The sequence below is a fragment of the Nothobranchius furzeri genome, chromosome 1, assembly GCF_043380555.1.
Source record: "Nothobranchius furzeri strain GRZ-AD chromosome 1, NfurGRZ-RIMD1, whole genome shotgun sequence".
NCBI classification, from domain to species: Eukaryota; Metazoa; Chordata; class Actinopteri; order Cyprinodontiformes; family Nothobranchiidae; genus Nothobranchius; species Nothobranchius furzeri.
The window spans coordinates 103624630-103650747 of NC_091741.1; the positions used below are offsets into that span (position 1 = coordinate 103624630).

Genomic DNA, 26118 nt, shown 5'->3' on the forward strand with positions numbered 1-26118 from the left:
ATGTGGAATGACCTTCCAAGCACTACCAGAACTGCGGCTTCCTTTTCAATTTTCAAGAAACTCCTGAAGACCCTGCTCTTCAGAGAGCATCTTCTAAACTAGCACCCTCCCTGCACCCGTCCCCCCTCTCTACTGTCCACTCCTTGTTCCCTCCTCTCCATTATTGATGTCAAGTTGTTGTTATTGTTGTTGTTAGCCTCAAGGGCAACATGACAATCATCACTTGTAAGTCGCTTTGGACAAAAGCGTCTGCTAAATACATAAACAAAAACATAAACAATGATCCATTTCAGATCTTATGATCAGTATGTGTTGATTTAACAAGTTAATCATTATCTACACTCATACACATTACAATAAGATACTCATTAAGGTTAATATTCACTTCACATAAGTGTTAAACACCTTTGTATCTGAAGAAGGCGTGTCTTCTGAGGAATGTTTTGGTAAGCCCTCAAGACATGGCATATTCTGATTTGCCAGAATGCACAAGGATTCATAAGCAATGAGTTTATTAAAACAAGAATTACTTACCGATCAATGCAGTTTCTAGCTGACTCTCGAACCAGCCAATTCAGAAACGAGCATTTTTGAAACCATCTCCTTTGACCTCCAGTCAAAGCCTCTCTGCAACGCTGCAGCTGATATCAGACAAACGGCTCTTCTAAGAGCCAAACAAGCAGCCTGAGACGCAAACAAGCATTCCAGCTTCCTGCCTTCACCTGGAGGGATCTCAGACTAAACGAGTCCTATCGGAGCCATCTACGGGTTCCTGATATCAGAGGTTCACTCCACCGGCAGTGACCATCTCGATCCCCTGGATCGAACAAGAATCTCCACACAAAGGGTGCATAGACTTGGAACAGATTGCGTCGGATTGTTTTTAAATAAACAACTCTCTTGTTATAAACAAACTCTTTTAAACCCCAGACTTCACAACTTTCTCAGATACAAAGAATGGTTTTGCTACAACATCTAGCTTGCATTACAATATTTCACACATCACATTAAATCACTCCATATCCATTACATCATCTTATTATTCATATCTTGTCATGTATAATACTTAGTTTAGGAAAAAGAATGAAATTCATTTTATAAACTATATACTGACTCTGTCTGAATTAATACGAAGTGTGTTTATGGTCCCTGAAGAAGCAAAGAGCCCTAGAATCTTCTGATTAAACATTCAAAGATCACTCAGGTTGATATTTCATATTTGAATGGATTCATCACATCTTATTGGTCATAATTAATTTGTAGTTTCACTACGGGTAACTAATCAGCTGACACTGCTTGTCATATTAGCACTATTTGCCTTATATACACACCTCCACACTAGCAGACTCCAGTGATTAAATTTTTGACGTGTCGTGAGATTTTTGCTGATTTTGCAAAACTCTACACCAAACAAGAAGATGACTCTGCCTTCACAAGGAGTATAAAGTAAAACATTTGGAAAGATCTTTTAAATCGTTACCAGTTATAATTGTTTATTTATCAATAATAAACTGACAGTTTTAATGCAGGAGAATGTTTTGTTCTACTGAATTACTTGGGAATTGATGAGGGATTGGAATGACAGACAGAATCGACAATGATATTGACATTGATAAAAATGTATAAATTCCCACTAATTCATTCCACTGTAAGATCTTGTTGCGTCCAGCTTCGTTGTCTAACTTGAGTAAAGCCCATTCTTAAGAGACCGCATGTAGAATCTGTTATTCACGCATTCATCACTTATAATAATAATAATACATTTTATTTCAAGCGCCTTTCAAAGCTCTCAAGGTCACTGTACAGGACAAAATATGGCAAGCAAGCAATACAAACAACAAGAAATAAATGCTAAAAGTAATTCCCAAAGGTAGAGTCGGAGCAGTGCGATGGATAATAGACTAAAACGAGTAGATGGAAGGAGGACAGTTACAGTGAGTAAGCCAGGCGGAACATGTGAGTTATGAGTTGAGACTTGAAGGTTTCTATTGCTTAGGTCAGGCGGTAGAGTGTTCCAGAGTTTTGGAGCTGAGTGGCTGAAAGCTCTGGCTCCCATAGTACTGAGACAAGTGCGAGGAACAGACAGGGAAGGTGAAGATGATGATCGGAGAGAGCGAGTGGGAGTGACAGTGTGGAGGAGATTAGAAAGATAAGGTGGAGCAAGATTATGGATGGCTTTAAAGGCATGAAGAAGTATCTTATAGTCCATTCTGTATTTGACATGGAGCCAGTGAAGTTGTTGAAGGACGGGGTGATGTGATCAAAAATGGAGGTCTTAGTGATTATCCGGGCAGCTGAATTTTGGACTAACTGTAGCTTGTTGAGTGATTTTAGAGGGAGACCGGAGAGGAAGGCATTACAGTAATTGATGCGACTGGTGACCAGGCTGTGGACCAAAATAGCAGTGGAGTGCTGACTGAGGGAGGGGCGTAGCCGATTGATATTGCGAAGATGAAAATAAGCAGTTTTTATTATGTTGTTAATATGAGGAATGAAGGATAAGGTGTTGTCTAAGATGACACCCAAGCTCTTAGCTTTGGCGGTGGGTAGAAGTGTGGTGTTGTCGAAGCCGAGTGAGAATGAACTGGTCTTGGATAGAGATGACTTGGTGCCAGTGAGGAGGACTGGACTATGCTAACTCGGTTCTCATTGGTGTGAATGTACCCACTCTCAACTGTTTACAGAAAGTCCAGAAAGCTGCAGCAAGATTGCCCCCAAACTGTAGAACACACAGAATTTAGTCCTGAAAGATGGAAGTTTTGACCAATAGACATAAGTTGATAATAACAATAAACTCAGACAGACCATATTTGAAAGTCACTGACAGTAATTAAAAACAATTATTTAGAGTCTGATATTGATTTCACTTTGTACATTATCACAGCCAGAAATGCTGCCATCGGCGTCAGACAGGAACCCGCTGCCGGTCACTCTCACGGTGACATTTTGTTCCAGGGCTGTGAGTCGTTGTTTCAGTCGAAGCTGCGATGAGTTGAACTCACTTTGCAGACGAGCTAAACACGTCTAACAATAAAAATAAAACAGTTGTTATCAAGTCTCCAGGGCAAATTCATCATTTTTATTGATGATTAAATAAATCTTGATGGAAATATCATCAAAAGCAGGAGACTGAGAAGAACTAACCTTTAGCCGATCTAGGCTAGTTTCCAACTTCTCCATCTTCTCTCCAAGCTCTTCTCCTGCGGATATGTTCATTTCTTCCAGAAGCCCCTCCTTCTGCAGGATGTCCCTCCCCCTCTGCTCTAGTTGGGCCCTGGCATGGGGAAACTCTTGAAGTGCCTCCATCAGGTCCAGTTTTGACAGGCAGAACAAGTCGGAGTATCCTAGGCTTCGAATATTAGCTGTACGTCGGTTTCCCATCTTGCTGCCACTGATGTTCAGGATGCTAATTTCCCCAAAGCAGCTTCCTGCAGTCAGAACGGCCAACTGGGTGAGTCCATCATCCCCCACCACTGCCAGGTGGCCTTCTTTAATTATGTACATATCCTTACCAACATCCCCCTAGGAAAATGCAGAGAGAATGCAGTAAATTAAGTCTGCCCTTAAAACACACTTCTTCAGCTTTGCCCTCTCTCCGTGACACCGTGAAACTCTAGTACCGGTTTTACTTTCCTTAATTTAGCTTTTATGATTCAGTAGCTCACTTTTTAACACCTGGCACTATCTTGTAGCTTTTATGGTTTTATTTGTGCCATCTCAAATATTTTTATCGTTTGCTGCATTATTTTTTATTTTGGATAGTTATTCTGTTAGTTTTTAGTGGCAGTTCTTATTCTTGATTATTTAGGCTATGCCTTCATGTACTTTATCTGATTTCCATATTTTCACTTTGTTTTTGCTGATATGTTTGACCATTTTGCCCTTCTATGTACTGCACTTTGGTCAGCGGCCATGCTATTCATAAATGGTGCTTTATAAATAAATTGGTATGGTATGGTATTGTAAATGCTGTAACTGGCTATTTTATTGCTACAGGAAGATATGCTACAAAAACATTTGCAACTGTGGAGTCTCATCAACGTGGTCAGTGGAGTCAAGCCCCACATGATGTTTGGGTTATAATACATTTAGTAATGCATAATCAGAGGTGGGACCAAGTCATTGCTTTGCAAGTCTCAATTAAGTCTTACATTTTTTTACTTAAGTCTTAAGTCTTTACTCCTGTAGATTTCCAGGACATTGGCCTCATTCAGAAACACATGAAACCAACTTCATGCCCTTCTGATTTAATTCCTACTATCTTGCTCATCAGGATGTTTGACCAAATTTGGCCCTGCATTGTAGATTGTATTAAATTACCCCTACAGTCTGGCTCTGTACCATCTGTTTTCAAACATGCAGTTATTGAACCTATCCTTAAAAAAAACTAGTTTTGAGCTGCCGGAAGTTTCAGTCAACTTCCGGTTTTTGAATATTCGGCGCGGTAAATACGCAGCGGTTCATGTGTCTGTATCTCCGCATCGGCTGGTCGGAAAACATCGTGGGTGGTGTTGCTGGATTGGGCGTGGCCACAAATGGGGGGGAAGGCAAAGTTTCAAAGCTGATCACGCCATTCAAATTGATGCAAAAGCTCCTGGGTGAAACAGGAAGTGGCAAACCTTGTGTGAGCGAAACTGAGGGGTCATTCTCACTCCGACTTGAACAGAGACCAAACCAGTGCGCTCGCCTCTCAGTCTATCGCTTTGGCACACTTTGGTTATCGAGATGGAGTTCAGCAGAGTTGCAGAAATCAACACATCAGCTCTTTTTCTTGCAGCGGATTGAAACCCTGAGGCTTTTCTGAGACAGGAGGATCTGTTCATACCCATTTTCCCCACCACTCACCCCCGCTCAGAGGAGCTGAAAATGGAGTACGATATCGATGGTGGAGGTAACCCATTTTGCTTCCCTTTTGCCGCGGGTTAATTACCTCTTTATTAGCGGGAGTTTGTCCACGCCTCAGTGGAGCCAAATCGAGAAACATATCCACAATCAGCAATACAACTCGTGGGAAATATTGGTGTGGAATTGCAGCCACGGTGTCAGATTAAGCTATCTGTAGGGAGGATAACACTTGTGGCTGGCCATTATCCCTGACATCAAAAGCACGCTCACCCCGCTGCGATACGCAGTGCTTAAAAGAGAACTAACCACGGCTATTAAAGAGGTTGCCCGGAGGTTTGAGCAGGGACTGAGAGAGCTGCCTCGGCGAGACAAAGCCAGACCCTCTGTCATGAAAAACTTGACCTCCGACCTAAAGAAGTTCCTGGTCTGCCCGGGGGACCAGGGCTTCATCCTGGCTTTGCTGGACAGCTGCATTGACTGTGTGAATCTACCAAATGGCATGAAGTGGATGAAATATGTCATCCAGCTAGGCCAGAAGGACATGCGGCCTCTGCGGTGAGGTGAGCTGTTCTCTGTACCTGAGCACATCAAGGCAGTGTCCTTCCACGTTGAGTGCACCATCACATCCAGGGACAGCTCAGTGGACCGGAAGACGTCAAGATTCGGGCTGAATAGAGTGACAGGGAACAATGGCTACTCGTACACTTACATGTCCATGCGGGACACGTCAAACTGCCAGTCCAACCTGAACCACAAGAGGATGGACTTGTCCAGACACGTTGTAGATATTTTTCTGGCAGCCACTCAACTTCTTGCAGTTCTACTGTGACACACCCCACCGTCACCAGTCGCCCTTCTACAGGCACCCAATGAGTGGTGCTATAGTGTGCTGTGGTGCCCTCCAGAAGGAGTACAATAAGACACTGTTGAAGAGGGTGAGCAACTACATCAGTCATTTCAAGAACCTGTCTTGGAAGTCCAACATTCAGCTGGCTTCTAGGGTGGAGGCTGCTTCTCCTGCATGGACAGGATGTGCCAGGGGACATTCTGTCTGAGAACTTTTTTCATGTGGCTAGACTCCACGAGTTGCTTAGGAACGAGGTAATGCTTGTTTCGTTCAAGCACATCGACGAACAGGGAATGCACACAATGGTCATGGCCGTGACACTTCACCTGGTGCTGACGCTGGAAGCCCTTTTCATCCAGTCCCGTATCTGCGGGGGCTACAACGAGACGTGGAGGGCCTTCCTGTGCTCAGCAGCCTCGCCTCTCATCTCCACCAGTGTATGAATGTGTGTGTGAATGGATGAATGATACACTGTAGTGTAAAGCGCTTTGGAGTCCTTACTCTGAGAGGCGCAATACAAGTGCGGGTCATTCATTCATCATTCCAGCACGAACTGGCCCCTGAGGAGTTCTTCCACGGACATCCACGCAACCACTCTTCCACAGAATTCAATGTGAGCTTGGGGACCTCGTCCATCCACATGGACAGCATGACTAGGCAGCGTGGGTTTCTGGCTCCGTCGCCCTGGTCATCTGCCAGCGTGGGCATGGCTCCACTGCCGCTCCGGATCTGGAACTCGGACGACACCTACATCTTTCGGATGACGCAGATGCTCCAGCTGTGCATGGCCTTGGAGGCCAACGAGGCTGTGCTGGGCATAGAGATTATGAAGTTGCTTCTCAGGGACATCTATGGGCGTATGTGCACCCTGCCTTTGGCCGTGCTGACGGGCGAGGAGGACAACAAGGTGAGGCCCAAGGACTCCTTGGAGTACACTGACCTGTTAAAGAATGTGACCGAACACATCAGGTTCTTCCGCTTCCCCCATGTTCAGAGGGTGCACGATCCCATGTTCAGAGGGTGCACGATCTCCTCAACGAGAAAGGCAAGGACTTCCAGGACCTGCTGACTAAGGGACTGGAGGCCCTGAAGCTCAAGTTCTTCCCCAAGATCAGGTACCGCAATTACCGTGGTGGAAAGAGGGTGACCTGGGACTACAAGGAGTTCATTGAGGTGAGGCCTGTGGGTGCTCCCGTGACCACCACCAGTGCAGCTGACACCCTGAGTGAGCAGATCCTCCTAGAGCAGCACAACAGGAAGCTGACAAGACAGGGCCACCTGGAGAGGTATCAGGAGTGTATGTAATTTCAGGGTTGTACTACTATTAAAGGTGTGAAGGGTCCTTGTTGGCTTAGCAATCTTAAAAGTTATAACCTTGTTAAAGGCACTGCCCTAGATTACATGCACTCAGTACTCCTTGGAGTGATGCACCTTTTGATGGTTCTGTGGTTTTCTACAGAGTTTTCATGTCATCCCTTCAGCATGGCCAAAAATGCCAAAGAAATTGAAAGGAGATTTCAGGAAATTTCTCCTTCATCCTCAATTCTATAACCTCGGTCAGTGACATCTCACAGAATGTTTTTCAAAGCATCAGAATTTCGTGCTCTTTTGCTTTTCTATGCACCTGTTGTTTTCCGTGGAATTATTGCAACACTGTACTACAATCACTTCTTCTTCTAATCACTTCTACTAAGTGAAACGATTTTCATTTTATTGATGGAATCGATATCATTTGAACAGATAGATCATGCAGAAAGACTATTGTGGAACTGTTGTTCTCAAATTGCTACACTCTATGGTGACGGGTACAAAACTGCAAATGTACACCTTCTCGTGCACATAGCAGACAGTGTCAGGGCCCTTGGCCCATTATGGACTCATTCATGTTTCCATTTTGAAGATAAGAATGGACATTTGTTAAGGCTTATACATGGCACTCAAAATATACCTATGCAGGTGATCCATGTAGTCATACTTGTGCAGTCTATTCCTGTTATTTCACAAACCATAAAGCCAGGAAACGCCATTGCTTAATTTTACACACATACAACCAAAGATGATATTTTCTGTGCGGGAAACCATGATTTGTGTAGGACTAAACTATATGGTGCATCTACTGTACTTCAACTGGATACAGTTCACCTCTCTGCTTTGGAAAGATGTGCTGGTCACTGCATCAATTCTACAACAGTAAGGGTCTTTCACAGGGCAAAAGTTGAGAGGAATTATCTCACATCAAAACACTAAAGGAAAGGCAATAGAAAAAACAATTTCACAGTTGGTTTTTCTAGTGAAGGACAAAACAATATGGAAAGATAGATTTCTTCTTTGTCACAGAACAATTCTGTGTCAAATGGGCCCTAGTTCATGAATTCAACGATGCAGGTTTTTCTTTGCTGCAAGATAGTAGAACAAATGGTACATGCAGTCATGTTATTCCACTTTTGGAAACCTCTGTCAGTACAGTGGTTCCCTTGGATTGTATTTTGGGTAAAGTTATTTACCTTGACTTGACATCTATGCCTGGCATAGTGTTTGTAGCTTATTTACCAAACACACTTGAAAAGTTTTAACCATTAAGACCAAAACTGACCAATAACAACATTGACCTCTGTATTTTTACTGTTCTGTATAACACATCTTTGCTGTGACTTCTGTAAAAAGCAACCATTTTCATTTATATATTTACATAACTGTTAATTAAACTGAGAGTGCAATGTAAATATCTTGAAATTTCATGAATTAAAAAAATCAAATAGATAACTTTTGAGCGCATTGTGGCTGTGTTAATAGTCTTTAAATGTTCTAGCTTAAAATTATAATTAACAAGTTATGACATGTAAGAATTCAACAAGTTTTGTAAGTTGAACATTATGTAAATGTAAATCTCAATTGAATTGTATTTTGTCAAGAAATAAACTGATCTATGTGTCATTTGAGAGCTTGCATTGCTCTGATTTTTCTTTTTGCTATGGTGAAAAAAAGACTAAGCTGAGAGCTAACTTAGTGAGCAATGAGAGACGCCATCATTGCTCACCGAGACGTGACTGAGATAGGGATTTGAAGTGAGGATATCATATTGAGACGTTCTTGAAAGTGGCACTACATGTCTCATTTCTCACTTATCTGAGATCAGGAAAAGAGGCAGTTGTAAAAGGATTTTGAGATTTCACATGGTGCTCACTGTAAGACTTATTTGAGAAGAATGCGAAAAACACTTCAGTCTCGATTAGTGCTCATTTGTATCTAGGAGATGCAAATGTGACAGAAATGAGATCTTATCTTCAATTTAACTTTGCTATGGGTTTTCAACACACGTCTCAAGGCATGGCAATATTTTACATTTTCATTTTACAACATTTTAGGGGGCGAGAAGGAGATTATATGCTCAGAAGCCAAAATTACATGAGACAGTCATGTACGTACCACACAAAAAGAATGACCATTTCAGTCCGAGGAGTGGTTTGGTGGAATAGCATAGAGGAAAACATAAAAAATGTAAAACTGTTGTACTATTAAACAAATTATATAGAAGAAAACTTATGGAAAATGACTAATTTGCTAATGAATATGATAGACATTAAGGATTTGGTAAAGCTATGAAAGTCAATAAGATCTGATTTTGAATTTTGATTTTGGATTTAATTTAAGATGTAAAAGAATAAGTGTTTAGATGATTTCTTGCTAATGTGAAAGTTCAAATTTTGCTTATTGATTTGGTTTATGATATATGTGTAGAGATGTTTATGTGGATTTTGGAATTGGAAAGATGTCGAGGGATAGGGCAATGAAAAGCCTTGAGCTTCTCCCTATTCTCCTTTAAGGACCAAAGAGGAATCTCTAAATCCTCTAAATAAGAAATTTTATTTTGTATTTGATTTTAACTTGTTTGAATGGTCTGAAGTGAGTGAATAAATAAATAAATAAATAAATAAATAAATAAATAAATAAATATAGGCTATGGTTGGCACTAAATGCACTGTGAGTTATTATTGTGATTGTTCAGTAAAACCATGTTGATTTTATATTTCCTCATTAGGTTGACGCAGGGACAGCTTGCTCCAGTTGTATTGTTGTGTGTTGTTTTTCTCTTTCTGCAGGTATAAACGCAGACTCTTGTTCATCGTTGATTGTTTATTTTGTGGAACCTCCCTCTTCCTTTCTCTTTCACCTCTGTCTCCGTGTCTGGTCGGAATTATAAAACATCCAAAAATAAATAATAATAATGAAGAATTGAGTTGACGATGTGTCGCTACAGCTCTACTCATTGACTCAAATGACTCAAAAAACGTGTTTCATTTTGGTGAGTGACCCATTCAAACTCATATCCACATGCTCCCATTGCTCTGAAAACCTGTTATTGTTTTCTGTCTTCAGGTCCCAGCTGAAGGTGAGAGAGTACGGCCCTAAATTATTCCACTTCATTTCAGATGTTTACTTCAGTGCTGGTTTTTAAATCTGAGTTGAACACCTATTTTTAATATTGGGCTTTTAGTGATGTGTAGTGACATTATTGTTTTTATGTATTGTTGATTGTACTGTTTTTACAGTTTAAACAGTTTTATTATCTATGTTCATGTCTGAACAGCACTTTGTCTGGCAGTTAGTTGTTTTAAGCTGCTTAATAAATAAATAAAGGTAAAGTTTGGTAAATGATATGTAATCCTTGAATAAGATTGCATGTCTATAAAAATAATAAAAATAAAAGTAGGTAATTATCAAGTAACAAGGCTGAAACTGAAATTGTGTGCTCCTTTTTGCTAATTGATAAATGTCATTACTTTAATCTTCTGATAAAGCAAAAGCTTGAAAACCTTTCATCTCTCTTTTTTAGAACCAAGTAAAAAAAAATGCAAACCTTTCTACAGATGTAGTCACCAGGACTGAAAACTTGTGGTCGAAGTTTTAACACCAGCTCCACCAGGAGGCCAGCCTCACAGTCCTGGAAAATATGCACCTAGCTCCATGCAAACATACACAGACACATACAAAATAATGCAAGTACAACAGGTCTCAGAAGAAAGATACAATAAAAATCCACTACAATTCAATAAACATCGTAGAAATTAGACAATATAATGTTCAAGTACCTAATTTATGGCACAGTCATAATTTCAAAAATATTTTTACCACATCCATTAATTTTCTTACACCTATCTGGGGTTGTGTTGGTGCAGCAGCCCAGACTTCCCTCTCCCCAACCACTTGAGCCAGCTTTTACGGGAAAATCTCAAGGCGTTACCTGGCTAGCCGAGAATCATAGTCCCTCCAGCATGTCCCGGGTCTTTCTTTGGGTCCGCTCCCGGTTGGACATGCCCGGAAAACCTCATTCAAATGACACTAGCTATGTTTACATGTCAGATCAAAATTCAGATAAAAAATTCTTCATGTGAACATGTCAATCAGAATATTCTGATCTGATACGGCCCAATCGGATTTAAATTTCCTTCTGATTGAGAGAGGTGGTTTTTGCCCGATCATCATTCCGATTGACGTCCATGTACACAATCCGTTTGGATTGTTGGAGTAAAATAATGCCCACTGTACATATGTGCAACTTCAGCATGAAATCTTTCCCCCTTTGCAGATGCTCAGGACAAGTCAAAAACATGGCGGGAGGTAAACATAAGTGGTATGTTGCAGACACTATTTTTTTATAACTGTAGTGAGCGGGTGATTGTTAGTAAGTTGTCCTGCTCTCCTCTCCTGTGGTGGAGGAGCAGTAGCATTACGTACCGCTGAGTGGGTAGCTTAGCTAAAGCAATAAGTTAAAACAAAAGCATGAAACAAGCAAAAATGCGAAGAAGGTCCATAATGGGGGAAAACGTAAGTCAACGGACAAAGCTAGAGAATAAGGAAATAAAATGCAAGGGGAAAGACGTAAGGACAAGATGACGTTTGTTTACACTTTTTTCCCCGGGAAAGACAGCTCTGCACATGCTCAATCTATTTAATCTGATTGAATGCTTGGTGTATGTATACTCACGGCATGATTGGATCATTTCACTTAATTACTATGTAAACAGACATTTGGGATTTCCGATCAAGTAACATTTGAATCTGACTGGGAAAATTTGGTGCATGTAAACATAAACGATTTGGGTCTTTCACAGCTCTTCAGGGTTGCACTCAACATCTGGTCAATTGGGAATAAAACCGCCATTTTAAGGTACCGTAAATCCTCTAATACAGGCCCGGGCCTGTATTTGACTCAAGCTCACCAAGCTCCAAGCCTTTATTGGAAGGAGGGCCAGTATTAGAGGCAGGCCTCTATTTCTATTTGAGCAAAATGAACTAATGGTTCGTTGGAGTTTTTGACAATTAAAATTGCGCCCACATTTTCAAAGTTAAACACATTTCTTTTAACAACGGTAGTTTCTGCTTCAGCCATCTCCCCCCTCCCCCTGCGCAGCGGCCGCAAACTCACTGATGCGCCTGCAGCCTCTCGGAGTTCCTGCTGCTCTAAACATTCAAATAATTATTTCATTTTCTGTTGCTCACTTCTGATTACCTTCAGTGGTGTCTGTTTGTTGCAACCACCAGGTACAAAAACTAACTTGTTTTTATTTGACTATTTTTCTGTCCTGCCTGTTTATTATCTTCCTGCATCTCCTCTCAATCCTAAAGAAAAACTGCTACCTGGGTTCATTTATATTCACCTTATGAGTTACCTTTGAACTGCAGTTCTAAAAGATCTACCGACCGCAAAAACAGCGGAGTGCTCGCTGCTTGCCGGCCGCATCAGTGATCGGTGCATCACCGGATGACAAGTTGATGCGCCCCGCTCCACAGCGAAATGTATCGGGCGCAAATAAAAGACAGAAAACATCAAAGGAAATGAACCAACATGAACGATCGCGTGTTAAATAATTTGGCAACACCTGATTGTTACTGTGGCCGTGCTCAGGAGGCAGATTACCAACCGCAAAAACAGCGGAGTGCTCGCTGCTTGCCGGCCGCATCAGTGATCAGTGCGTCGGAGGACAAGGTGATGTGCCCCGCTCCACAGCAGCGAAACACATCAGGCGAAAATAAAAGACAGAAAACATTAAAGGAAATTAACTGACATGAACGATCGCGTGTTAAATTAGTTTTTGAGGTGGCGACACCTGATTGTTACTGTGGCCGTGCTCAGGACGCAGATCTACCGACCGCAAAAACAGCGGAGTGCTCCGTGCTTGGTGGCCGCATCAGTGATCGGTGCGTTGGAGGACAAGGTGATGTGTCCCGCTCCACAGCAGCGAAACACATCAGGCGCAAATAAAAGACAGAAAACATTAAAGGAAATGAAGCGACATGAACGATCGCGTGTCAGTACCGACGCTCTGGCAGAGCGCGTTGCCCCCCCCCCCCCCCCACCCCCACCCCGAGCGCAGGAGCTTGTCACCTGCTGACAGCAGGCTGCTGTCTTTTCCGAGGGCTGCATCTTGCCGGTCATTATCATGTGACAGCGACTAGTCGAGACAGGCATAAAAAGTCACTATAGTGAAGTCGACTAGTTCACACAACCCCTATTGCACCCCAGTGTTCTGCAGCGCACGTTCTCTTTGAACTTGATATCAAATTTTCGCCTCCTCTTCGTCTCCGCACGGTTAAAGTTACCCTCGCGGTCTATCACTGGCAAATCAAAAGTGAGACGATGACACAACCGCCCCTGTACTTGCTTGTTACCACATTCCACCCGGCCACAATAAGAGACCGGCCATTATTCACCTCCGCCGACTCCGACACCGGCCAAAATTGGAGACCCGGCCTTTAATTGAATACCGGCCTGTATTAGAGGATTTACGGTATAATATTTTTCCAGCATGAGGTGACATTCTTCTGCATGAATGAAACTTGCATTCTTCCTGGTGAGTCAGTTGTACTATCAGAACTCTGTTCCTCAGATTGTCAGGTTTTGAACGAGCCAAGGCTTACTAGTTGTGGTGGTCAAATCAAGACAAGACTGAAGTTCTCATCTTTGGACCTGACATTCAGAAAAGGAAATTGCTTAGTCGATCACCTGACCTGAATGGCATTACATTAATCTCCGAGAACAAAGTAAGGAACCTTGGTGTTATCTTTGACCAGGACATGTCCCACGTTAAACAGGTTTGTAGGATATCCTTTTTCCACCTTCGGAATATTGCTAAGATTAGAAGCATCCTTTCCAGGAGTGATGCTGAAAAACTAGTTCATGCATTTATTACATGAAGACTGGATTACTGTAATTCATTACTCTCAGGAAGTCCACAGAATGTAGTTAAAAGTCTTCAGCTTGTCCAAAATGCTGCAGCTAGAGTTCTGATGAGAATTAAAAAGAGAGATCATATCTCTCCTGTCTTAGCTTCCCTACAATGGCTACCTGTTAAATTCAGAATAGATTTTAAGATCCTTCTTCTCACATATAAAGCTCTTAATAATCAATCTCCTTCATACATCAGTGATCTGATTGTTCCATACGTTCCTAACCGAGCACTTTGCTCTCAGACTGCAGGTCTACTGGTGGTTCCCAGAGTATCTAAAATTAGGATGGGAGGCAGATCTTTTAGCAATCAGGCTCCTCTTCTGTGGAACCAGCTCCCAGTCTTAGTCCATGAGGCAGACACCTTGTTTACTTTTAAGAATAGGCTTAAAACATTTTATTTGATAGGGCCTATGGTTAAAATCTGATGTTAGCCCAGATCTGGACAAGTGGGGGAGTAGAGGGAGGTGGAGTGTACAGTCGGTAAAGACGGCTCTCCCTTGCCCTGCCTCCAACATGGCTCCATCTAAATAGGATAGATTATCCAGAGTTATTTCTGTAGTTATGCTGCTATAGGCTTAGACTGCTGGAGGACATACTGACCACTTTCCACACTCTACTACCTTCTTCTACTATCTGCTCTTTAACTGTATTATTTCCTGCTATTTCAGCTGTTAACTTTATTTTTTCTTTAAGTGTTTTTCTCCCCAGAAGAAGCTACAATGATGTTCTGCTGAGCTGTGGTGGCCTCATGGAGGGGGCCATCGGCTAGCACACTGCTGCTAACCACTAAAACATTCTCCCCCTCCTGATAATAACATTTTACTCTCTTTGACATTGAATGTGCTACTACTAGTTTACCCGTTTAATAATGGATTCACTAGGATAAATACAATAAAGTTTATCTCTCACCAAATAGAATATTTACTAAGAAATCACAATGTAGCCATAGAAACACTACTTGGTGTATATGTTGTGTGTGTGTGTGCGTGTGCGCATGCGTGCGTGCGTGTGTGTGTGTGTGTGTGTGTGTGTGTGTGTGTGTGTGTGTGTGTGTGTGTGTGTGTGTGTGTGTGTGTGTGTGTGTGTGCTCTGTCTTCTCCATCCCCAGTGAGTCGTGGTGGATGGCCGCTTATACTGAGCCAGGATCCTCTGGAGGTTTCTTCGTAATAAAGGGAAGTTTTCCTCTCCACTGTCGCTGCATGCTTGCTTAGTATGAGGATTGCTGTATAGTCACTGACACTAGTCAGTGACTCGATGCAACTCGCTGGGTTCCTTATATAGGAAACTTTGTATGATTGGCTTAATGAACTGACCTGTACTGGAATGTTTACTGTGTGAAGGTCCTTGAGACGACTCATGTGATTTGGCGCTTTATACATAAACTTGAATTGAACTGAATTGAAAATTGAATCTTAGTCAAAAGAACATATATACATGCATCCACAGTTAAACTATGATCAGTAGAGTTTAATATACTTCATTAACATGTAGAGTGGTACTGGAAATGCTGATAACATTTTATTTCTACTACTAAAAATGGAATGGTGACATATCTATTGAGTACAGGTTAGCAATAATCTGTTTTGAATTAAATGCTACAGTGGGTTGCCATTTTCCTGCTACGGTGTGTGGAGCAGACTTGAATCAGCAACCTGACGGCTGTGGTTCTGCTGTATAGTGCTGCAGACAGCTTAGAATAAACAGGATGATTGGTACTTTTTCCCGCTTGTAGAATTTAGATGTTCTTAGTTTCACAACAATTGTTTTTTTCGGAACCCCACTTGATCTTGAGCCGCTAGCATTAGCTAATCTGCCCGTAGTTGCACTTTTCATCCCAAACTTTGGACCGTTTCTGCCGTTGTGTCTTTTCTGTTTTCTCAGTTTTTCTTCCCAGATTAGGACATTGTGGGCCAGTAAAAAGCATCTTCCTTACAAAAAAACAAGTAACTTACCTTGGTTCAATAAAGTTCGGGGGAAAAATTGACTTGAAAAGATGTTGTACAAGTGCTACGTTTAAAAATAGTTTTTTTCATTGAACGCAGCCGTGCTCCAAGACACCTCCCAAGGGAGGTTTTTCAAGGATGTCCTGCCAGCAGGAAGCCCCCATGTCGACCCAGGACATGCTGGAAGGATAATGTTTCCACATTTGGCCCACCAGTGGAGCTGGTGGAAGTTGCTGGGGAGAAAATGGTTTGGGCCTCTCTGCTGGGTTGCCAATTGGCTTTATAATTGGTGCCCATAGTTTAAATGCAGAATATTTACCACCTTAAGGTTTGATGGGGTTGAGTCTTTACCATTTTCAATGTGTCCAGATGAACATTTATTGCAATTTCTGCTCGTAGCTTATTGGGCAAGTTCCTCAGCACTTCCTGTTCATCTATTGTCTTCTTATTTGTCCAGAGGTAATCAAACCAGCGAATAACCCGCTGCTCCAGCACCTTGCTGACATGCCTGAAGTGCATGTAGTGTTTGAGTGCATCTACACGGGTTTGAAAGGTTGCTCTTGTTGCATTCATGTTGGAGATCATGGATCCAACATTACCAACAATGGAGGCAAAAATCAAAACACCAACCTGAAGCAGAAACAACATTAGACCCAGACAACAACAATTTACGAATTGTAGATATTAGGAAATTAAGACAAGGTTTTTTAAACTTACCAGAAAATCAAATATCAAAAACAAGTATTCCTCATCTCTTTCAGGAGGAGGTGTCTCTCCAATGGTGGTTAGGGTTAGTGTTGACCAATACAGACAGTAGATGTAGCTTCTGCTCAGGGAGCCAAACTCTGGGTCCGATGCATTGGGATAAACCCACGAGTCAGAGCCCAGTCCCAGGGCTTTGGAGAAGCTGTAGTACCCACAGGCATTCCAGTGAATGATGACGAGGATGTACAGGACCAGCTTCCAGATTCGGAAAGCGTTGGGGTAGCTTGTCCGGGTTTCAGTTCGTTCAAAAAGCTCTAAAAGTCGGGAGAGCCGCAGCAGCCGGTTGAATCGTAAGAGGGGTGTGAAACTCATCCCAATTGTGAGGTACAGGAGGTCCGTAGGGAGAATAGAGCAGATATCGAGCTTACACTGTAATGTTCCAATGTAGGTTTCCCTCAGGCGTTTCACATCTTTTACCAACAAGCCCTGATCCAAGAAGCCTTTAAATACAGCATAACAATGTCCAAATTTATGACTTTAAACCAGAACAGAAGTTATCTGAATTAGAATATTTACGTAAAATTACATTTTGAAAATGACAAGTTCAAAGTACCAGTATGGAGACGAACAACAATATCCAATATATAGATGCCATCACAGACGTAGTCCAGCACCAACCACACCAAGATGTTTTTTGTCTGCAACTCATCAAAACATGCTCTTTAAATCAGAACAAATACAAAAAGGCAAATAGAAGATGAGAGAAATGTGGTTTTAAACAAACACCACACATTTAACCAGAAATGTTCATGAAGTGTCCTTTGAAATAAAAGTAACTCTAATGAAATATATTTTTTAGCTTATGTGATTGTAGTTGAAACAGAAAATAATGTACCGGTAGTTCTGTAGTAATAATGTTGTTCAGTTGGTGAGCCACTAGAGGGAGCTATTGCACTATTTATTGTTAGACCTCCAGTAGCTTAAGAAGAAGTAGTCTTTTAAAGAGCAAATTATCCATCCATTTTCTGAACCAGCTTTGTCCACGTAGGGTCGCGGGGGGGGGGGTGGGGGGTGGGGGGGTCTGGTGCCTATCTCCAGTGGTCAACGGGCAATCAGGCGGGGTACACCCTGGGCAGAGAGCCAGTCCATCGCAGGGCAACACAGAGACACACAGGACAAACAATCATGCACACACACACTCACACCCAAGGACAATTTAGACAGACCAATTAACCTAACAGTCATGTTTTTGGACCGGGGTGAGGAAGCTGGTGTACCTGGAGAGAACCCACGCATGCAAAGGGAGAACATGCAAACTCCATGCAGAAAGATCTCAGGCCGGTAAGCGAACCCAGGACCTTCTTGCTACAAGGCAACAGCTCTAACCACTGCACAGCCTAAGAGCAAATTATTTATTAATTAATTATTTTTTCTAATTCATATAAATTGCTGTCCAAAAATACTATCTGAAAAGCTTATTGTGGATATTTGGTTATAAAATACATAAAAGCAGAGTTTTCTAGTAAAAACTGTCCTTTCTCTTGTTTCTAAATGTGAACCTCTGACGTAACCAAAGGGAGTTAGAAGCTCGGCGCTGCCTCAGCTCAGTGTGGAGAGGGGCTAGTTTTAGGGTAGAGATGCCCTGTTATCCAGTCAGTGTGTGTGTCTACTAGTGGTGGTTTGTGTTCATGTTGATAAACTGTAGTGTGTGGACGCTGTACCAACTACAGCCTGTCTGGACATCGAGTCCACGGGTTTCCAGATAAGATAAACAATGCCTCTATCTCCGTGCCTGAGGGTGTTTTGTGCAGCTGAAAAGACAGACTTCTGTAGCCCACATCGGTCGGTACCGGGTCAGGGAGGTCCACGCTGGGCTCCAGAGACCCGTGGAGGGGTTTAAAAAATTAAATGTGGATTTCTGGAACTCAGGTCACCGTCAGAACCGACCACCAGAAGAGACGTGCGGCTCAGTGGGCCAGTGGAGCTGGTATCTGGGTCAGAACCATATCAGAACTGCTGCCTGGACCACCAGGAGAGGGTGCGCAGTTTTTAAAAATCTCAGCTGGACTGGCTCGCTGGTATCTGGGTCGGATCCAGCTCACAGAAGCCCGCTTGAGCTCCAGAAATGGATGACAGGTGTCTCTCTCCCTCTCTGTAAGCTAATCTACGTAAGGTGAACAGATATTAATGAGTATGAGACAGCTGACAGACGCTCATTAGTATTAATATTATATTAACTGACCGATACTACTTTAACTGTCTGGTACATGATAGTAATCTGTACAATACAATATTGCTAGCATGGTTAACTCACCAGCTGAACCCCCCCCCCCCCCCCCCCCCCCCCCCCCCACACACACACACACACACACACATACACACACACACACCACGGAATTTGGGGTTTTCATGAGCTGTTTGCCAAAATCATCAATATTAGAAACAATAAAAGGTTGAACTACTTCAGTTGTGTGTAATGAATCTAATATATATGAAAGTCTAATGTTTATCAGTACATTACAGACAATAATGAACTTTATCACAATATGCTAATGTTTTTTTAGAAGGACCTATATCTATCCATTAACCCTGATGAACCTAATCGGTTAGGTAGATTACAGGCTTGTCTTGAACACATAAAAATTGGATGGCTCAAAACTTTCCGCTTTTAAATCAACACAAGACTGAAGTTCTCATCTTTGGCCCTGAAATTCAGAAAAGGAAATTGCTTAGTCAATCACCTGACCTGAACGGCATTAAATTAGTCTCCGAGAGCAAAGTAAGGAACCTTGGTGTTATCTTCGACCAGGACATGTCATTTAAATCCCACGTTAAACCGGTTGGTAGGATTTCCTTTTTCCACCTTTGGAATATTGCTAAGATTAGAAGCATCCTTTCCAGGAGTGATGCGGAAAAACTAGTCCATGCATTTATTACATCAAGACTGGATTACTGTGATTCATTACAGCACATACTGACCACTTTCCACACTCGACTACTTTCTTCTACAATTTGCTCTTTAACTGTAATATTTCCTGCTATTTCTGCTGTTAACTTGATTTTTTCTCTAAGTGTTTTTCTCCCCAGAAGAAGCTACAATGGTTTTCTGCTGAGCTGTGGTGGCCTCATGGAGGGGGCCATCAGCTAGCACACTGCTGCTAACCACTTAAACATTATCCCCCTCCTGATAATAGCATTTAACTCTCTTTGACATTGAATGTGCTACTACTAGTGATGGGATAAATACAATAAAGTTTATCTCTCGCCAAATTGAATATTTACTAAGAAATCACAATGTAACCATAGAAAGACTAGTGTGTGTGTGTGTGTGTGTGTGTGTGTGTGTGTGTGTGTGTGTGTGTGTGTGTGTGTGTGTGTGTGTGTGTGTGTGTGTTTGTGTGCATGTGTGTGTGTGTGTGTGTGTGTGTGTGTGTGTGTGCGTGCGCATGTCATTAAAGCAAGAGCAGACTCCAATACATGGAAAGAGCTCCCTACCTAACCACTAGAATGGTCCAGTTATAAAATGCTGCCGCTCCAATCACTATCAGCCAGTGATAGTAGATGTTATCAGATGGAGATAAAACAGTCCACTGCCTCCTCCTGAAAGGAGATCAAAAAGACAGAAATTGAAAACAATGTTGTTGTACTGAGTTGATTATGACTATTGTTGGTGCCATACATGCATCTGGAACGTCTGATTTTGTTCTCTGTGTCCGATCCAGTGTGGCTGTGGCTGAACCTGCTGGGTGGGGCCTGAATGTCCATGTTGGCTGGGCCCCTAAAGCGCTCCAAAAAGGAATCTGGTCGTTCCGTCTCCTCAGCCAAACTCTTCTGAGCCCATTCTCTGAGGGTCATCACCATACTGACAAACCTGAATAGAATGACAATAACTACTTACAGTAAAATCACTCATCTCCTGAAACTGCACCTACAGATATCATATCCTCTCTGATGCTAAATTTCCCTTTGAACACCCACATTGTCCTACCTAGAAAGAGCCCCACGTCCTCGGAAGGAATTTTGGGAATTGATTTCTTTCTGGTCAATGGCCGCCATCCTTTGCAATTCTGAAGATGTGTCGTCACAAATCGACTGACCTCTACAAAAAATTTAAGAGATTAATTCTTTAAAAACAGGCTAATGATGTTCCAAACTAATTGAACATTCCTTGTTATTGAATAATAAATAATCGTGTTTAGGAACAGGAACAGAACAAAAAAAATGCCAATAACGTTTGTTTTCAATCTGATTTATGTTTAGCAAACATAAGTAGGTTGGCTGAAAGGGCAGTAGTATGGCTGTAGGATCAGTCCCAGCCCCATGCAGAGAACCCGGCCGACAGTAACCCTCCTTGCCTGCTTGTGGCAGTTAGTGAATTGAGACTGAATTGTACTGGATGGGGATCTTGTTTTGGACAGGCAGATAAATGCTAACAATGTGTGTGTGTGCGCGCGCGTGCGTGTGTGCGTGTGTGCGTGCGTGTGTGTGTATGTGTGTGTCTTCTCCATCGCAGTGAGTCGTGGAGGATGGCTGCTTATCCTGATCCAGGATCCTCTGGACGTTTCTTCCTGTTAAAAGGGAGTTTTCCTCTCCACGGTCGCTGCATGCTTGCTTAGTATGAGGATTGCTTTAAAGACTCTGACACTAGTCAGTGACTCGATGCAACCTGCTGGGTTCCTTGTACATGAAACTTGTTACTAATTGGCTTAATGACCTGACCTGTATTGGGATGTTTACTGTGTAAAGGTCCTTGAGATGACTCTGGTTCTGGTTTGGAGCATTATAAATAAACTTGAACTGAATTGATATGTGGCAGTGTGAGTGTCCTGTCACAGTGTCCCGACTGATCATGCGCCCTGGCAAGTTGGCCAAGGGGATGTCCCTTTGGCTGACTGGTTAGCTCGCATGAGTCTCACCGGGGGGTCTGGGCAACGAATCCCTCCTGGGCTCTCGTTTCTCCACCTTGCCACAGATATTATGGGTAAGAAGGAAGGAAGGGTTAGATGTGTGATCTATAAACCAGGTTTAAAATGTCCTTGCTGATGTTAAAAGCTCGTAGTTTCCTGAGCAGGTGGAAACGCTGTTGTGCCTTTTTGTAGATAGAGCCTACATGCTCAGAGAAAGATAGGCAGGTGTCAATCTCTATCCCCAGATACTTAAAACTCTGTACCTGCTCCACTACGTATATGTGTGTTTATATATATATATATATATATATATATATATATATATATATATATATATGTGTGTGTGTGTGTGTGTGTGTGTGTACATAAAATCAGATACCGAATACCAAGGCAAAGATACCAGAGTGTTTACCTGCTAAGAGTGCTGTCAGCACGGTCACTCTCTTCCTCCACCCATGTCTTTACAGAGAGTCTCTGTGAATTATGCAGCGGGTCTGTCATCCTGCACACAGCCTAGTGAAAGAGAGTAACGCCAGACACATGCCGATAATCACATGCGTCGCATACCTCACACATCAGCCCACATGCACAATCAAAACATGAAATGACATGCTCCATCACCACAGACAGGCTTCAGCAGCACTAACAGAATCACGGTTCCCAACCTGGTGATGCTTCTGGAGTCCAAATGTCTGGGGAACATACTGAGAGCAGCTGTTTAATGGAGCAGATAAAAGGAAGGATCACATGGACAGTTGAAATGGTATTTAAATTTTAAATGGGTTTTGTGTGTGGGTGTGTGTGTGTGTGTGTGTGTGTGTGTGTGTGTTTCTTTTTACCACAGACTCATCTAAATTCAAGACTCTTTGAAGAGACCTGTGATGTGGTTGGCGCGCGCGTGTATGTGTGTGTGTGTGTGTGTGTGTGTGTGTGTGTGTGTGTGTGTGTGTGTACACTTATTACTGAAACAGATAATTGTCTTTATGCACACACCTGTGGATGTTAATTAGATCATACAGTCAGAAGCAAAGGTTTATGCAACCTTGTTAATCTTCATGGTTTTCCTGAACAAATCTTTGGTTGTTACAATAAAAACATCATCTAGGAGGCAAACACAGTGATATCTGAGAAATGAAACAGAAGTGTTCAATAATGGTTTAAACAAAATTAGGCAGGTGCAGAAATGTGAGCACTGTTGTCGTTTTATTGCTTCCAAAACCTTTAGAATTAAAGATTGGAACTCAGAATTGGTTTGGTAAGCTCAGTGACCTTTGACCTCCATTCATAGGTGAAGTTATGAGAGTGTATTTAAGGGTGCCAGTGTTTCCCTCCTGTTTGAATTTTCTCTGAAGAGCAGCAACACGGGGTCGAAAACAACCCTCACATGAGCTGAAAGCAAAGATTGTTCACCATCCTGATTTAGAGGAAGGACACAGAAGGTTGTCTCAGAGATCTCAGCTGTCTGGTCCACAGTTAGGAACATATTAAGGAAATGGAAGACCACAGGCTCAATTCAAGTTAAATAAAGCTCCAAGTGGCAGATCAAGGAACATCTGGGATAAACAGAAGAGAAGAATGGGGCCGTATGTTAAAATCGTTAAGGATTATAATGTGATGATGATTTTTTACACCATAGATCGTAACATTCTTTGGAAAAACTTAGTAAGTACGGTATCAGAGGAACAGCACTTCATTGGGTCACAAGTTACTTGATGAATAGGCAACAACATGTTCAGTTAAATAATGTAAAATCAGACACATGCAATATCTCATGTGGAGTTCCTTAGGGGTCTGTTTTAGGTCCCAAACTTATTAATCTCTACATTAAAATATCACAAAGGTATCCCAATTGTTAAATTGTCTTTTATTTGCAGATGACACAAAAAAAATATTTACGCAAGTGACAATAAAGAACATATAAGAGAAGTGATTCAAATGGAATTAAGAAAACAGAAACAGTGGTTTAATATAAATAAATTGTCCCTAAATCTGGAGAAAACTCATTTTATGTTATTTGGTCCAAGAGGAGTATACATTGGTGTGTCACTGTCTGTAGAAGATGTTACCATTGAAAGGGGGAGGAAAATTTTGTTTTTAGGGGTCATTATTGACAAAAATTTAACATGGGAGCAGCATATATTTTACAAAAACAGCGATAAGGATCATTACTCAAAGTAGTTATAGAACTCCAATGCATTTATGATACGACAATGAAACATCAAAATGAAGTGTTAAAGGTCTGGCATGCTGCTAGGCAGCTGACTCTTAATTATATTTTGTGAGTTAATACATTTTATTTTATTATGATTTATTCAATTATGTAAGTGGGGCAGACTATAAGATTTTCTGTTTGCTCCTTTTCATTTAAACAGTGCAAGTTATATTTTGTGTGATATCATTTTTTTTAATGAATGAAATTAATAAATTGAATTGAATGATCAAAGCTTGGTAGTGGTAGAACCATCTATTTGCATTCTGTCACTCATCTGTGCCTTTATTTCTGGACGTGTCTATGGGCTCATTTTTTAACCTCAACCAATTCACACTATTTGCTAGTCTGCTTCTGCTACTGGTTTTTAAATCTCATTTAAAGACCCACTTTTACGATTTGGCTTTTAGACAGTGACTTGTTTTAGTGTTTTATTGTTTTAACGTGTTCTTAGTATTTCTCATGTTTTATCTGCTTTTGATTTGTATTTTTATCTTCTGTTTTAGTTCCTTAGATTGGTCGTGTTTTGTTTTGGCCTGTGCGGCACTTTGGGCAGCTCCCATGCTGTGTTTTAAACGTGCTATATAAATAAACTATGGTATGGTATGGTATGGTATGGTATGGTATGGTATGGTATGTACAGTTGTGCAGCCTCACGTACTGTGGCCTGTTGGTGAGGTAGTTGATGGTCCATGCAGTCAGATGTTTGCCCATTCCTGCACCCCTCATTTTCTGCTCCAGTGGACATGGCTGGATGGTGTTGAAGACACTTGAGAAGTCGAAGAACACGATTCTCACAGCTCATTTTTGCATCTCGAGCCGAGTCAGAGCCTGGTTCTGCAGGTAAATGAGTACGCCCTCCACCCCATATGTGCTTTATATGCAAACAGCAGTGGGTCTATTTCCAGGGTCACCACTGAATGTAGATGGGTGAGGATGAGTATCTCCTTAGTCTTCATCAGATGGGAGGTCAAGGCGACAGGTCTGTAGTGGTCCCTGGGATGTGATGTTTTGGGAACTGGAACAAAACAGGAGGGGTAGAGTTCTTGGAGGGGGAGAAGCGGTTGAATGGTGTGAAATTTGGAGGTGGGAGGTGGTTGGTGGGGTGGTGGTGTTGGTGGCACCTGTTGCAGCAGATTACATCACTTCTTCCTTCTTTGCCAAGATCTTCTGTTAGACTTACTTGTCAAAATGGCATTGTTATAAGATCGACACGACTGAATTTATCACTTGGATGACATGGTTTTGGGGACGAGTTTAACCCAAGACATGCTGAATTCACCACTCACAAGTCAATTAGAAAAATTAAAGAATTTTATTTAAAAAATCAGGAACTGAGGGCACACTGGATAAGGTCCAGTGGGGATTGCAACAGAACCGCAGCGTCTGAGGAGGGGAGAGCAGAGGAACAGGTGAGTCCAGGGAGGTAAGTCTAAACTAGGAAGGTGCAGAGTAAAGACTTACGGGAAGCTGGGGGCTGAGGAATAGGGAAGGGTAGGTGAAGTGCCGAGGTGAATCCAAGAGGGGGTGTCCAGGAGAGGGGGCGCGAAGAGAGCAGGAGAGCGGGCCGGCAGGGAGGAGAGGAGAACGGTGAATGCTGCGTCCAGTAGATTTATGGGGCACAGGTGAGTAATCCAGCGGGATCATGGAAATGTCCAAGTAGTCAATCAGAGGAGCCACAGGAAAACCAGAGAAGTTCCAGAAGCTTCAGAAGTCCAAGGAGATCCTGAGGAGTCAAGGTAAGGTCCACAAACGATCCAAAAATCCTGGGAACAGGTAAGCACAAGTATATCCACAAGGGTTCTAAAATCCAAAAATCACTAGAGTTAACCTGGAGACACAAAGGGCTGGAACTACCAAGTTGTAGTTAATCATCCGGGGTCGAGATGTGTTCCCCTCCTCCTCCACTTATAGCTGGACCCGCTGATTGTTAATGAGCTGCAGCTGGAGCCTCCCTCTCCTGAAACACAGCAGCTCAAAGATGGAACAAAAATGAGAGGAGCACTCACCCCGGCACATGACATTGGAGGCTCAAACACAACTGTTTGATTAGCCAAACTGTACCCCGAGGGGATTGTGAGTTGATTTGCAGTCTGTCGCTGATAAAGCCCCTTGAATCAGATTCAGTGGCATGACCTCCACGTGCTCAACATTAGCAATGCTACCTCAGCTGGTCGGCTCAAAAGCTCTTTTAGGTGGTTCAAATTAATAAAAAAAATACCTTCGGCGGATGGATTGCCTTTTAGTTTCTCAGCGGCTCTCGTCATTATTTGCTGGTATAATGCGTGCGCATGTAATTTGCTTCGTGCTCACCTTCCGTGTTGCTAAAGTTAGAATGATATCTTTGCTTAGCTACAGGAATCATGTGGCTTATAAGCACACTCTGTTTACTGTTCTTTCGAGATGGAAAAACAGCTTCAGACGGCAAGTGT

The 26118-nt window shown here is 42.2% G+C and overlaps 1 protein-coding gene across 2 annotated transcripts; it reads right to left on the bottom strand.

Moving 5' to 3' along the window:
- Positions 1 to 1897: 1897 nt before the first annotated feature.
- LOC107391279 (cyclic nucleotide-gated cation channel) lies at positions 1898 to 22279 on the bottom strand. Of its 2 annotated transcripts, XM_054738913.2 has the most exons (11): positions 22143 to 22279; positions 21890 to 21990; positions 20559 to 20669; positions 20250 to 20441; positions 20066 to 20170; positions 17184 to 17290; positions 16583 to 17070; positions 16217 to 16495; positions 10551 to 10649; positions 3145 to 3522; positions 1898 to 3024 (listed from the first exon to the last, which is right to left on the bottom strand). In XM_054738913.2, exons 2-11 carry the CDS (start codon positions 21976 to 21978, stop codon positions 2845 to 2847), a joined length of 2028 nt encoding a protein of 675 aa, XP_054594888.2. In that variant the 5' UTR covers positions 21979 to 21990; positions 22143 to 22279; the 3' UTR covers positions 1898 to 2844. The 2 variants fall into 2 exon arrangements, with proteins under 2 accessions (XP_054594888.2, XP_054594889.2); XM_054738914.2 differs by having other exon boundaries at positions 21890 to 22279.
- Positions 22280 to 26118: the final 3839 nt, after the last annotated feature.

Bases quoted from the DNA above. Each gene is read 5' to 3' on its own strand.
- LOC107391279 (XM_054738913.2), bottom strand. From the start codon at position 21,978: ATGACAGACCCGCTGCATAATTCACAGAGACTCTCTGTAAAGACATGG. The intron at 16,496-16,582 runs GTAAGTTTAAAA...TTTCTGCTTCAG, and splicing joins TTTTGATATTTGATTTTCTG to GTTGGTGTTTTGATTTTTGC. The intron at 3,025-3,144 runs GTTAGTTCTTCT...TTTTATTGTTAG, and splicing joins CTAGCCTAGATCGGCTAAAG to ACGTGTTTAGCTCGTCTGCA.